The sequence below is a fragment of the Cucurbita pepo genome, chromosome LG19, assembly GCF_002806865.2.
Source record: "Cucurbita pepo subsp. pepo cultivar mu-cu-16 chromosome LG19, ASM280686v2, whole genome shotgun sequence".
Classification (NCBI taxonomy): domain Eukaryota; kingdom Viridiplantae; phylum Streptophyta; class Magnoliopsida; order Cucurbitales; family Cucurbitaceae; genus Cucurbita; species Cucurbita pepo.
In genome coordinates, this window is record NC_036656.1 from 2,957,040 (window position 1) to 2,970,636 (window position 13,597).

At 35.1% G+C, this 13,597-nt stretch overlaps 2 protein-coding genes and 1 long non-coding RNA gene across 4 annotated transcripts; 1 reads left to right on the forward strand and 2 right to left on the reverse strand.

The window, feature by feature from the left end:
• Positions 1 to 683: 683 nt before the first annotated feature.
• Positions 684 to 2,710, forward strand: LOC111782018 (CASP-like protein 5B2). 2 transcript variants are annotated; one of them, XM_023662776.1, is made up of 3 exons: positions 684 to 1,098; positions 1,665 to 1,770; positions 2,364 to 2,710. In XM_023662776.1, the coding sequence occupies exons 1-3, from the start codon at positions 968 to 970 to the stop codon at positions 2,565 to 2,567; spliced, it is 441 nt and encodes a 146-aa protein (XP_023518544.1). In that variant the 5' UTR covers positions 684 to 967; the 3' UTR covers positions 2,568 to 2,710. The 2 variants fall into 2 exon arrangements, with proteins under 2 accessions (XP_023518544.1, XP_023518543.1); XM_023662775.1 differs by having other exon boundaries at positions 687 to 1,098; positions 1,665 to 1,797.
• Positions 2,711 to 2,820: 110 nt separating this feature from the next.
• Positions 2,821 to 5,862, reverse strand: LOC111782017 (wall-associated receptor kinase-like 20). Its single transcript, XM_023662774.1, has 3 exons — positions 4,738 to 5,862; positions 4,579 to 4,641; positions 2,821 to 4,486 (listed from the first exon to the last, which is right to left on the reverse strand). Exons 1-3 carry the CDS (start codon positions 5,516 to 5,518, stop codon positions 3,411 to 3,413), a joined length of 1,920 nt encoding a protein of 639 aa, XP_023518542.1. The 5' UTR covers positions 5,519 to 5,862; the 3' UTR covers positions 2,821 to 3,410.
• Positions 5,863 to 9,215: 3,353 nt separating this feature from the next.
• Positions 9,216 to 12,102, reverse strand: LOC111780913. The gene is made up of 2 exons (XR_002812921.1): positions 11,844 to 12,102; positions 9,216 to 9,403 (listed from the first exon to the last, which is right to left on the reverse strand). It is a non-coding gene; the product is annotated as an uncharacterized LOC111780913 (long non-coding RNA).
• Positions 12,103 to 13,597: the final 1,495 nt, after the last annotated feature.

Genomic DNA, 13,597 nt, shown 5'->3' on the forward strand with positions numbered 1-13,597 from the left:
TTTTTTTTTTTTTTTTTTTTTTTTAATTACATCATCATTTTTTTTGTGTGGAGAAGGTCAATTAATAAGGCAATACTTTCGTTATTTTACTTTATATAATATAGAAAAATAAAATTCTTACCTAATTATTATTTTATTTATTATTTTAACTTTTCTAATGTTTTTTTTAGCAAGTTGTCTTAGTGCAAACCACTTTTATTTATTAATGAAAAAAAAACCATATATATATTTTTTTTATGGGTATAGATTTTTGGGCTATTACAATTATCTAACGTCATCAAGNCAATGGTTAAAATATATAAATCAACCGTCATGTTTAACCAAAAATATTAATCATATTTATGACACTTGTGTGATAAATTTAAAAGTAATTATAATCGACTTTCAATTTTTTTAAAAAACAAACAATTTATTGATTAAAAAAAATATACTTTATTTTTAAATTTTTTAAGAAAAATTAAAGAAAATTAATTTCTTAGGTATATATGGATTTATATTTTTGTAAATTAAAGAGGAATTATTATATTACCGCAAAAAAGAAAAAGAAAAAGAAAAAGTAAGAAAAATGAAAAATCCAAGGAGAGTAAAGTAGCGCCTGCACAGAGGTTTGTCTGCTGAATAATGAAGTAATTAACGAAGTAATTAACGAAGTAATTTGTTTTTAAAGCTCATAATTAAGAAAGAAAACAAAAACTGGTAAATCTTTATATCCTCAACCCAAGGATTTGGTGGGGTTTCAGCTCGGAAAATTTGATAAGCTAGACGAATATTGGTTTCTGTAGCTTGTTTTCTTCTGATCTTCATCACTTTGGTGCTTGGAATTGTTCGGATTCCGATCAGATTTGGATTTACGGGAGGAGTATAACGCCTAGGTTTCCGAATTGGGTCATCTTTTGTGAAGACTGAAGAGTTCCCGTCGATTAATCCCCCGGGCTGGGGGCCGGAGGTGGAGGATTGAAAGGGAACAATGAAGGATTTGATCGGAAGACCGGGGACGAAGAGTGGACTAGCTTTGAGAATGGGTCAATCGGCATTTGCGGCTGCTTCAATCGGCGTTATGGTTTCTGCTTTGGGTTTCTCTAGCTTCACTGCTTTCTGGTATTGCCATTTGCCTCTCTCCCTGTTCTTTCGATTAGTTATTCAACACGCGTCTCTTGTTTTTGGGCGATTTCGATAACTGGGGATTTTCTTATTCGTGGATTGAAATTGGAAGAAGGTTATGAAGTATTGCTATGCGTTCTTGATCTGTGAGTTTGTGAAGTTTTGTGAAGAACTACATTGACCATGTTTAACATAATTGTGCAATGTCCAAGACGTTTATACGAATCCAACTGGTTTAAACTTCACAAAGTCACAGATCAGTACTCCATGTATGATTTTAGGGGCTGAATGCTTGTATAATATGGAACTTGGAGTACTCTATTACTGTCCTGCTTATCCTCTTAGATTTCACTGCAGACAATTCTCCAAACTGTTCCATTTTAGAACCATTTGTAATGTGAATTGGTAGGAATTGCCATGATTTGTTCTTCAATAGCAAAACTTACTTGAGTTTAGCATGAGATGTTCATTCTTTATGCTTCACCTTCCGGACTTGGAAGATGAGAAATGCACGTGTTTAGGAGTATTTCAGTTGACTGTGATCTGTTTTATTTGTGATTCAGCTATTTGATTGCATCAATGGGCCTTCAAGTGCTTTGGAGCTTTGGACTTGCATGCCTTGATATGTATGCTTTGAGGAGAAAAAGAGACCTTGAAAACCCAATATTGGTCAGCCTTTTTGTTGTTGGTGATTGGGTATTATACTCATCTCATGAACTTGTTAACATTTCTTATTCCTTCAATTAGAGACCCAAATGTCCCCGTAGGCTTAAACTGACTCAAACTATCACTTGTTTGCATAACACTCATCATGCCTTGATCCACATAAAATCTCCTCTTCCTTTAGGTTGAAGTTTTGATTGGTTTAATTATGTTGCTTTTCGATGAAAAGGGCCATTATTAGTCAATATTTTAAGGTAATGCTCATATGAACTTGAACACAATTGCCTTTATGTCCTCTTCAGGTAGTTCAATCCATTAGATTACCTCTACTTCTTGTAAGGTGTTGATCACAAGGGGTTCTGATATTATTGATATGTGCTAAATAGAATCATAGTAATACAACTTAATAGAAAATGAATAATAACAACTAAAATGCTCTCTTAAGAAGTGCGACTTTAATGTCTCATTTAGATGATTGGGATCGATTACATCTATCGTTCTATCTCATGAAGCAACTCAAACATCTTTGTCATCTTCTTGTTTGTTAATATTGGTTTGTTTTTAGTTCAATACTATAGACTAAAGCATGAAATATGCAGGTGACAGCCACTTTATCCCTGGCTGCTGCAAGTTCATCAGCAGGGATTGTTGTTCTTTATGCCAAAGATTTGGACGTCTGCAAGTCTCATAAAAATCTTCCTTGTAACATGTTCCAGATCTCCATAGCTCTTGCTTTTATCACCTGGGCTCTTATTGCTATGTCATCACATGTCATGTTCTGGATTTTATTAGCTTCAGTCTAGAAAACCCATACTCGATTCCTTTCTTTATTGATGAAAAGCAGGCCATCTGTAAATAATCTCGTTTTTATAACATTCATTTTTGACATTTTTCATGTTTTCATGTACAAACTCTTGGTTTTGAAGCAAAGGGGATGTTTCCATTTCGCTCTGGTTTTTATGGTTAACAGCTTACACGGATGATTTGTAAGCAATCCAACCCTCTCGTTTAATCTATTAGTTATCAGAATCAGAATGATGTTGCTTTTTCATAGGAAGATCTGTTCTGTTGCTGCTTTACTATGAGAATCTATTAAATAATACAGTTTCCTTGTCATATATGACCATAGATTTCTCCAAGGTGATAACACACGTTCGGAATGCGATGTTAGAAGTTAAGTGGCCCGTGGCATCGCACAAAAACTTAGGATTTCAGAACATGTCTCCTAGGATTCTTTTTCCAGTTGTCCCTCTCTTAATGGTAGTTAAAGGTTGGGGGAGAAGGGTCAACAATCACAAGTTTCTATGCAAGGTTTGATCTACCAAAAAGTTCACTAGAATTTAGAATAAAAGTTAGATTTGAATCTGTGTTAGAATTGAAGAAGATCTTTTTCAGTTTACCATTTACTTTAGAAATCAGAGTAGAAAAGGATTGAAATATGAAGATTATGATCCTTCAAACGAAATCGAATGGCCTTATTAAGACAAAACTTAACTAAACACACTCTGTTAGAGCTTTTCATTGAGAAATTTCAAAGTAATACATGTCTATGGAGGAATCTATTGCCCTTTTTTTTTTTTACCTCTTCTTGTCTTTGATTTGTTTCATACAGAAAACTTACACAAAAATGCATTCAAAAGTTACCTTTACAGTTCGTCAATATTTGGAATCTCTCTGTTAAGAACACAAATAATGTTGGCTAGCTCATCAGCAACTTCTTTCATTGTAGGTCTGTTTTGCCTCTTTTCATCCAAGCAAGCTGCTGCTAGAGACCCTAATGCCTTCATTATCTCTATTTGAACTCTGCTTGCTCTCTGTTTGATCACAGGATCAACAACTTCCATCAATCTGTCTTCTTTGATAATCTTCTTGATATAAACTACTAAGTTTACATCTTCCTCTTCTCTGTTAAAATCAATGGCTTTCTCCGAAGTCAACAGCTCGAGCATGACAACTCCAAAACTATAAACATCGCTCTTGTCTGTCAATTGAAAGTTTAAGTAATATTCCGGGTCTAGATAACCTAATGTTCCCTGAGCCCCAGTTGTAATATGGCTTGATTCAGTAACAGCCAGTCTAGAAAGCCCGAAATCAGCAACTTTAGCATTCAACTTCTCGTCTAGTAGAATATTGCTTGACTTTATATCTCGGTGATAGATTCTTGGCATGGCTGAAGTGTGTAGATAGGCAAGGCCATCAGCTGTTTGGCGAGCAATGTAGAGTCGACGACTCAATGTCAACGGTGGCCATTTACTTGAACTTGTATTACCATGAAGGTGATCAAATAGGTTCCCATTTGAGATGTACTCATATATTAGCAGGGGTTGCTCGAGTTCGAGGCAGCATCCAAGTAGACGAACAAGGCATCGATGGTTCACTTGACAGAGAATTCGAACTTCGTTTAAGATTTGATCGATACCCTTCATGCACCCCAACTTGGCGCGCTTAACAGCTACTAAGGTTCCATCTTCTAAGCTGCCTTTGAAAACCTCTCCATAGCCACCAGAGCCAAGCAAGTTCTCTTTCGAGAAGTTGTTTGTAGCCTTTGCTATCTCTTTGGTTGTGAACATCCTCGCCGATTTGCCACTGCTGTTGGCTGTTAGAATCACTTCACGAACTTGTTTCGAACTGAGTTCGTTCCCTTTCGGAATCTGTTGACGTCTTTTGAAAATTATAAACATGGTCGAGCCACCAATCACCACGACGATCACTCCAGCCATTGCTGAGAATGAACAAATTTATTCACCATTGTCAAAGTAAGTTCATTCTAGTTTCACACTCAATGAATACCACAATTTGCCTTGATTTATATACCTCCAAGAATAGCAGGCATCTTCTTATGCTTCTTGTGAATTCTCTTGTTCTGTATTTTTGCATCTGCATCAAACCAAAAGATTTCATGTCATCAAAGAATATTACAAAGCATTTAAAGTCAAGTTTTTTGTAGTGTAAATGTTGCTAAATTTTACTCACTGTTGCCATTACACAAGCCATTAACAGGATCCCACTTGAAAGGCACCTTGCAGAAGCACCTCCTCTGGCGAGCATTTGCAGGTTCCGGCAAACAAGCAGAATTCTCCCAATTCCGGCAGTCTGCAGCCACTCGACACGGCGGCTCTCGCGGAGGTGCCCATTGAATCTCCACCCCAGATTCTGGCCACTTCTTCTTCGCCGGAACAGAACCACCCAAATTCACAAAACATTCATAAGCCGAACACCGCTCCTTCCGCACCCTGATTCTGTACTCAGTAATGGACCCTCCACTTGTATACCAACAGCACGTCGGCGCCGCCTTACACGCCCCCATGACCACCGGATTCTGCTTGATGTAGTCATGACAGACGCTATTAGCCGAACAGTTCCAACTATTTTCCAGGACTTCCATCGAACAATTGAAGAGTAAAACCGTGTTTCTATTGGTAATGGTGAAAGGATGGCCGGTGTCGAGCCAAAATCCATGGCTCCCAAAATCCGATGAAACGCAGGCGTTTTTCGCCAACCCCGGTGGCCGGATAATCAACCTCTGGGCCACCGGATTAACGGAAGTGATCAAATAGGAAGACCCATTGACGGACTCGAACCAGAGCACGCCGGCGGTGCACCGAACTCTGTAAAGAGGGTCACCGCAATCTGGGCGTGTGCTGAGTGGGTACGGCACCGGCGTGCGGCCGCAGTCCGGGCAGCGCTTGGCGGAGCAGGAGAGGAAGATTGAGAGCAAAATGAGAAGAAAGAGAAGGGGAAGATTGGTTTCCATTTTTGATTGGAGATTAAATTTTGAAGTGCAGAGCAGAGAGATGAGTTATGATTTGAGATGGGAGTTTGGCCTGCATGGTTGAAACTTCTGAACTCATAAACTACAAAAAGCTTCCAACTTTACAAGTGGGCACTCATTTAGTTTCTCAATGCATCGAAGAAGAAAAAGAAGAAGAAGAAGAAGATTGGCTGCATCACCATGAGTAGAATACAAAATTATTAATACTTTGTGGAATCTCAAACCTGGCTTAAACCAGAGCATATAGATTCTTTGTTTTACTCGTTAAATACTCGACAACTCGTATCAGAGTTATGCCCTTAACTTAGTCATGTTAAGAAAATCCTGAAGTGTTGAATAAAGAAGTTGTGAACTTCGAAGAGGTAGTTAAAAGTGACTCAAGTGTCGGACAAATGGTGTACTTTGTTCGAGAGCTCCAGAGGAGTCGAGTCTTGATTCGGAGAGGCCGTTCTAAGATTCCATAGGTCTCAGGGAAGACTCTATGGTATATTTTGTTCGAGAGGAGTATGGTTGGTGGGGAGTCCCACATCAGCTAGCTAATGAAAAAGATGATCATAAATTTATAAGTGAGGAATACATCCACAAACCTATGAGAGATTATGCTCAAAGTAGACAAACATCATAGAATTGTGGAGATTCGAATTCCTATGGAGTTGGAGTTCGAATTGTTAGTAAAATTAAGTGATGGAAAACATATAATTTGGTGAGAGAAGAGACATAATGATAAGATGAAATGGATGAGATGGTGTAAAAGAAAAATGGGGGCAAACAGCAATATTATTCCTTGAAGAAAACAAAGGAAAGAACAAATTTCAGTACTTTTGTCTCGCCGTGGTCCGAATTCTTAAGAACGATTCTTCCAATTTCACTGTCCAAACTCCGAGGAGCCAACCCAAGCTTGGTCTGTGTCTGTGTGTCTGTGTCTGTGTGTGTCTGTGTTCCCATTCCATTTCATCAAGTTTTGCTTACAAAACTAACCCTTTCAATGCTACCACAAATGCTTCACTTTTTATCATTCATCCCATGCCTTTTAAAGCCTTTTCCTGCTTCTCCGGCCAACCTCGCCCCCTCTATTCACCTTAAACAAAGATGATATGGTCGACGTGTTCGAAAGTATCAAGAGACGCGTTTTAAATTCGTGAGGCTAATGGGTATATATAATGAGTCAAAATCGATAGTATCTACTAACAGTAAACTTGAGCAGTCGCAAAATTGCCCATCATCAAACTCTAATCTATGAATTCATCTCATTTTATTAGGGTTGGAGGAGATCTTGAACCATTTTAGATATTCTTTAGCAAATTTGGAACGTTGTAGGAAGAGAAAGATACGAGTTTTCACTTGGATCGAGTTTTTGACTCGGTAGTAACATTAATAGATTTTTAAATTCTGAGATGAATTGGAATAAATGTATTAATTTATAGTTTACTCAATCCATCTCTTCGGGGGCCAGCGTCTCCACTGTCATACCAACTAGTGTTCGTTGGGCTCTTATACCATTTGTAACAATCCAACCAACCGCTACTAAATATTATTTTCTCCGTCTTCCCTACTAGGCTTCTGATCAACATTTTAAAACACATCTGGAGAGAGAAGTTTTCACACATCTATAAAGAATGTTTCGATCTCCACTTTAATTAATATCAGATCTCACATATGAGATCGTAATTCGTGTTTTAGTTTATGAAAAGATCTTTAAACAAATTTGAGGGAAAAATAAAAATCAAACATCCATGAACAACCACACACCCTTACACTTCCAACAGACACCAACCCAATCAAAACCTTAAAATTACCAAACAAAAACAAACTTACTTGCAACAAATAACTCAACCCCATCACCAAACTTAAAAGCCACACAATAAGCACTTCTATGTTCCTCCATTACACAGCGGCGATTGATCAACCCCAGAGCCAGAAATCAAGACACTGTCACTCGAAGAGGAAGAAGAAGAAGAAGAAGAAGAAGAAGAGGAAGAAGAAGAAGAAGAAGAGGCCCCATTGATATTGTGTAGCTCATCATCATCGGCTGCGAGTCTTTGATATGAAGCTGAAGAAGGAGAGTCACAGCACCACATGGGTTGGTTATTATTGCCATTTCTGAACTCTACAATGGCTTTGTAAACAAATGGAATGAGACCCTCCATCTCCTTTGGCTTAAGGGCTGAAGATTTGGATCAAATTTTATGGGGTTTGTTTGGATTTAAACACTCCACCTTCTCACGCTAACCCGAATAAAGATTACCTCTATTTTGATGATAGCTATGGAAAGCTATATCCAAACTGCACCCATTTGCATTGTAATCTCCCACTAAATCCTTCTTTATTCAATTTCTTTTGCTTATTATTATTTTTTTTTTTTTAGGGTTTTCTTGGTATTAGCTTCCAATTCAAGCCGGTCGGTATGTTTGTTCATTTTCGTTTGTTTTCTACTAATCACCACTGTTCATATCAATTTTAGGCTTCTTCTTGTTAGGTTAGGTTGAATAACACTATTCACCTATATGGTAACAATTAATTAAATCACGAGATTATCTTACTATGCAAGTATATGATATCCTACCTTTAACAAACTCACATATTTCAAATTTGATATACAAGACGTTAATTGTTGGAGTCAGGGCCTTGCAGGAACCTACTCATAATGGGCGAGGGGGAGAGATGTTAGGATCGCTCAACAACACATTTTGAAAGTAAGGAAAAAAGTACATTTTGAAAGCACTGTTGCGTTTCCCCAAAGCCCTCACACGAATGGAGAGAGTATTCTTTATTTATAAACCCATGATCACTTCCCAACACCTCCCCTCGAACAAAGTACGCCTCCCCTTAATCGAGACTCGACTCCTTTGGAGTCTTAGTCATTTTGACTGCCTTTAAGAAGGCTTGACTCCTTTTCTTTTGGAGTCTTTTGTTCGATATTTGAGGATTTACCAATCTATTGGCACGACTAAGTTTAGGGCATGACTCTGATACCATGTTAAACGAACACACTCTCCACGATGGTATGATATTGTCCACCTTGAGCATAAGCTCTCGTGGCTTTGCTTTGGGTTTACCTAGTGAGTATATATATGGTTTGATGAGCGAATGGTGTTGTCACAACCAAGAAGCAATAAAAACCAAAACTTTGGATTCCAGACTGTCACAACCACAAAGGGAAATGCTATACACTTGAAACCCATTTGAAATTAGATGTAACCCTAAGTATACTTTATATTATCAGAAAATAATAATGAAGATTATTGATGAAATAAGAGCCGTAGATGATGAAGTCATTGTTCAAATCATGAGGCTTGAAAATGATCGAAGCCGTCCTTTTCCATTCTCATAATTCAAAGCATAGAATGATCTTAAGCAAAGACATTTAATTATTAGGTGAAGATTATCATAAATGGAACAAGCCTGGCTTTGCCACACTCTCACACTTTATGAATTATCATTCACCAAATATTAAAATTTCGGCATTTAAGAGGCTATAGTAATGTCGGTTGTCAACTATATGTCGATGTTTCGTTTATAAAATATGATGTAATGGTTAGAATCAACGCTCTAAATTTAGTTGTTATATTGTTCTTGAGAGTTTGACTAAAATAGAGTCGCTATCATATGTATGACGTGATCATTTTACGTGAAAACATTTATTTTAAATAGTTCATAAATGTTGTTATGGACTTGCAGGTTAAAAATAAAATCTCAAATCAATCAAAAAATATATAAACATAAACAATATGTCCAAAAACTAGAATAGAACACGTTGACTTGATCTAATCTAAGACTTATAAATAAGATGAAATGCAACAACCCTAATACTTGTTTCATGGTCTTCACGCGTCACTTCTATCATCTGTATACGGGTGTCATCTTTATCTGAAATGGAAGAGTAACACATGACTTGAGTATTTTTAGAAATAATCAGTAATTGACCCTATTGCTGGGGTTGGAGTTGGGGTTGAGGTTGTGTAATGCAAACACCCATATATGATGGGACCTATCTTTTACGACAGCCCAGTATGACCTTGAGCTCTTTTCAATTTGAGCAAGGTTGGATGTGTCATATCTCCCCACACATGACCCACACACGCGCACATAGACCCACTAGGTGAGCTCGTATACATACCCTTGGGTCTAGTTTCGTCAGGCAGAATGCTTTGACACATTGTCGAACAACATGGAAGGAAATATCGAAGGTACTTATCCGTACTAACATAGAAAATTCCAATGCAAATGATATACATAAATGCATGAGATCCCATGTTTAAAATCATAGCATATAATAAGAATCATTTCATTCTTCCTTTCTTTCATGTCATAGTACACATATAAGTCATGTATGCATATAATCTATAACATGACTTTACATGGCATAGCATAACATTCATAGAATTTCACATCATACATATCATGGCACAATAAAACATCACATACATGTATAACATGGCATTGTAGGTCATCACATAACTTACATAAGCATATCATGACATTATGACGCATGTAGGGGCCACGAGGCATGCATCATCATACATCATACAATTCTTCTTACCACCCAACAGTAAAACACTTACTTGGTTGACTTAGGCCAGAGTTACTAATTATTCTTGGTACCCGTGCTCCTCAAAGTCCAATTCAACCTCAGATTCTTCATCTTGATAATATTAATTAAAACAAAATGACTATAAAGATCGGCCACCTTGTAATCTAATTATTGAGGATAAAAAAATCTTGACATATCTACTTTATTTGTTTTTTTCTTCCCAAGTCTATTATTTCGTATTTAAAATTCTTGAAACTAAAAATAACCGGTAATTGCTTTCCTAAATTAGGAAATAGATTGTTTTTTTTTTTTAATTAATTAATTAATTTATTTATTTATTTAGACCACATATGTGGCTTTTGAAATTTCAAAAGGTCAAATAAATTTCAAATTTAAATCTCAATGGCCAAAATTATTAATTTTGTAAACATATTAATCAAATAGAAATTAATATTATGTTTACTACGAAAATAAATCATAATGAAATTATAAGGAACGAAATATGTATAATTATCATAATAATATTTACAATTAATTAAAATGCAATAACTAAATAATATGCTACAATATAATATTCCATTTTTATTTTCTTAGTTAAAGTTTTTATGGTTTAAAATATTCAAATTTGTATATTTTAAAAAATAATGTATAAATTAAAATTTAAAAAGCGTAATTTTTTTAATAATTATCTTCTAATTCAATTTTGGATTTTGGCATCTATTTTTTCGAAACTCATAATCTAATATATATATATATATATATATATATATATATATATATATACTTTAAAGGGAAAAAATATCACAATTTTCAAAATAAGATATAAAATTATTTAATTTAGTAAAATAAATTACAGAAATCATATAAGAATGAATTAAAAAGAAACTAAACAAATGAATATGAATATTAATGTTTTTTTTTTTTTTTTTTTTTTTTNATATATATATATATATATATATATATATACACTTTAAAGGGAAAAAATATCACAATTTTCAAAATAAGATATAAAATTATTTAATTTAGTAAAATAAATTACAGAAATCATATAAGAATGAATTAAAAAGAAACTAAACAAATGAATATGAATATTAATGTTTTTTTTTTTTTTTTTTTTTACCAACATGAAGAAATCCTAGAAAAAAAAATATAATCGTCGTTACTATTAGTTAATATTGTTTGCATTGATCCGTTATTTATTACTGTTTGTTAGATGATGAAAGTCCCAACTCGATTCATTTAGGGAATGATCTTAGGTTTATAAGTGAGGGATACTATCTTCATTGGTACGAGGCCTTTTGAGAAGGCCAAAGCAAAACCATACTCAAAGTGGACAATATCATACCATTGTGGACAGTCGTGTTCGTCTAACATGATATCAGAGTCATGCCCTAAATTTTAGTCGTGCCAATAGCCTCCTCAAAGGAACAAAGGCAGTAAAAAATGACTAAAACTCTAAATGAGCCAAAGGAGTTTGAGCCTCGATTAAGGGAAGGAGGATGAAAGTCTCACCTCAACTAATTTAAGTGAATGTTATGAGAGCTTATACTCACAATGAACAATATCATACCATTGTGGAGAGTAATGTTTGTCTAACGCCGTTAATTTCATGATTTTAAAACGGGTCTGTTAAGAAAGATTTTCACATCTAAGGAATACTTCATTTTCCAATCTAATCGATGTGAGATCTCACCGTCGACCAAAGTTCAAATCTTAAAAGAGATTGTGAAAATAAGATAGAAAGCTTACAAGAAAATGATTATAATGTGTTCTCACCTGTTATGACATTTCAAAGATGGAAAGCTTCAACACCTGAAATGGCCATGGCGAATCCACAACCACCGCCCCACGCATCCTTCCACCGTCGTTACAACCCGGAAACCACACCAGCTCCGCCGAGAGCAAAACAGATTTATCCGGCAAACCACCGGGAAGATAGCCCCACATATAAACGAGAGCCACAAGATTGAGCTGAAAGACTCCGGAAGCCAAAGACTTTCCTCAACTCGAACCTTTCCGAAAATGCGTGCCACGTGTCGCCAATCAGATTATTTCAAATTCATTGAAATTGCCACTTCTCAATGGACGGACTAGATCCTGCCACGTGTACAAGTCCTAATAATCGTTATATTTTAATCTATTTTATTTTATTTTATTTTGAATTATGTAATACGTTGTGTACTTATATATTATTTAGTCCTCGAACAAAACAAATTAACATTAAACATTTAATTTTATATATTTCATAATTTATAAATTGAAATAGATTATTAAAAAATAAAAAAAAATTAATTGATTTGTTGAATGTGGATTAGTAGAGACAAAAGTGGATTATAAAACAATTAATTTCGGAATTAAATAGGAATTATTTAATTTTAATGGAGAGATTAAACCAAAAGATTAGGGGACGACAATGATCAAATTGGAGCTAAAAGATTTTCTTTTTTTTTTCAATAATCATATTTGTGATTTTTTTTTTTTGGCAATAAATAAATAAGAATGCTTGATTTATATCCATAGATAGGCTAAGTGGTCACGCAAAGAGGGGGAAATAATTCATTTTTAAATTATATATATATATTTTTGGATAACGAAGAATATAATATTATTTAAGATTAAATAATATTTAAGTAATAACTAAACATTTGACCACATGATTTTTTTTTCTTAAAAAAAACTATTTTCATGTGATTACATTAGGATGGAATAATTATATTTTTTTTATAGATAATTAATTTTTTTTATATTTAATTTTATGATACTTTATTGCGAACTACGTGAGAAACGTATAAAAAAAAATTATAATAAAATCTACCAATTAAAAATAATGGTAGAGGTCCCATGATTGGCGAATAGCTTTGATAAAATAGTGAATATCACGGGGAAGGAAATGCTTCATATAATTCTAGATACAACAAGTTATTTTATCTTGCACGAATAAGTCATCAATAATTTTTTCTCATTATTTTGAATTCACTTGTGCACCGTAGCTTGGCCTGACATGCAGTCCCTCATTCTGTGTCCACCTTGCACGCACCAACTGAACAACCCAGACTCGCACACTCGAACCTGCATGTTATTCTATCTGAGCTTCTGTCAACCTACGCCTTGACTTGGTTTCAACGCATGCACTTATCGATCTGCTTGCTCGATCCAACCCAACTATTAGTCCAACCTACTCTAATCACTACTTTGATCTACCCCAACTTTCAGTCCAACAAGGTTCATTGTCTTTTGGACCCTTTTGACTCGTTTAGGCCGCTTCAACACAATTTAGTTCTATTTCGACCAAATTAAGGTTGATTCAAGTCCATTACTTTCCAATTGGTTATTTTGGAATGTTGGAAGAATCATGTATGTTTCTATGACAGTTGTGAGTGACTTCAAAGATCGTCAGAGTACATGAGATACGCAAATAGCTTCAAATCAAGTTCTTTGTGGAGTGACATTAAAATTGAGGTAAGTGAACATACTATTGGACATTCTAAACTTGGTCGTATGACTAGTCATTATATGTATGTATGTTTACG

What these genes read in the sequence shown, in the direction of transcription:
- LOC111782018 (XM_023662775.1), top strand. Translation starts at nt 968, where the DNA reads ATGAAGGATTTGATCGGAAGACCGGGGACGAAGAGTGGACTAGCTTTG. An exon ending in TCTAGCTTCACTGCTTTCTG is followed by an intron (nt 1,099 to 1,664) that starts GTATTGCCATTT and finishes TTTGTGATTCAG; the next exon opens with CTATTTGATTGCATCAATGG. An exon ending in TTTTTGTTGTTGGTGATTGG is followed by an intron (nt 1,798 to 2,363) that starts GTATTATACTCA and finishes TGAAATATGCAG; the next exon opens with GTGACAGCCACTTTATCCCT.
- LOC111782017 (XM_023662774.1), bottom strand. Translation starts at nt 5,518, where the DNA reads ATGGAAACCAATCTTCCCCTTCTCTTTCTTCTCATTTTGCTCTCAATC. An exon ending in TGGCTTGTGTAATGGCAACA is followed by an intron (nt 4,642 to 4,737) that starts GTGAGTAAAATT and finishes GGTTTGATGCAG; the next exon opens with ATGCAAAAATACAGAACAAG. An exon ending in GATGCCTGCTATTCTTGGAG is followed by an intron (nt 4,487 to 4,578) that starts GTATATAAATCA and finishes GTTCATTCTCAG; the next exon opens with CAATGGCTGGAGTGATCGTC.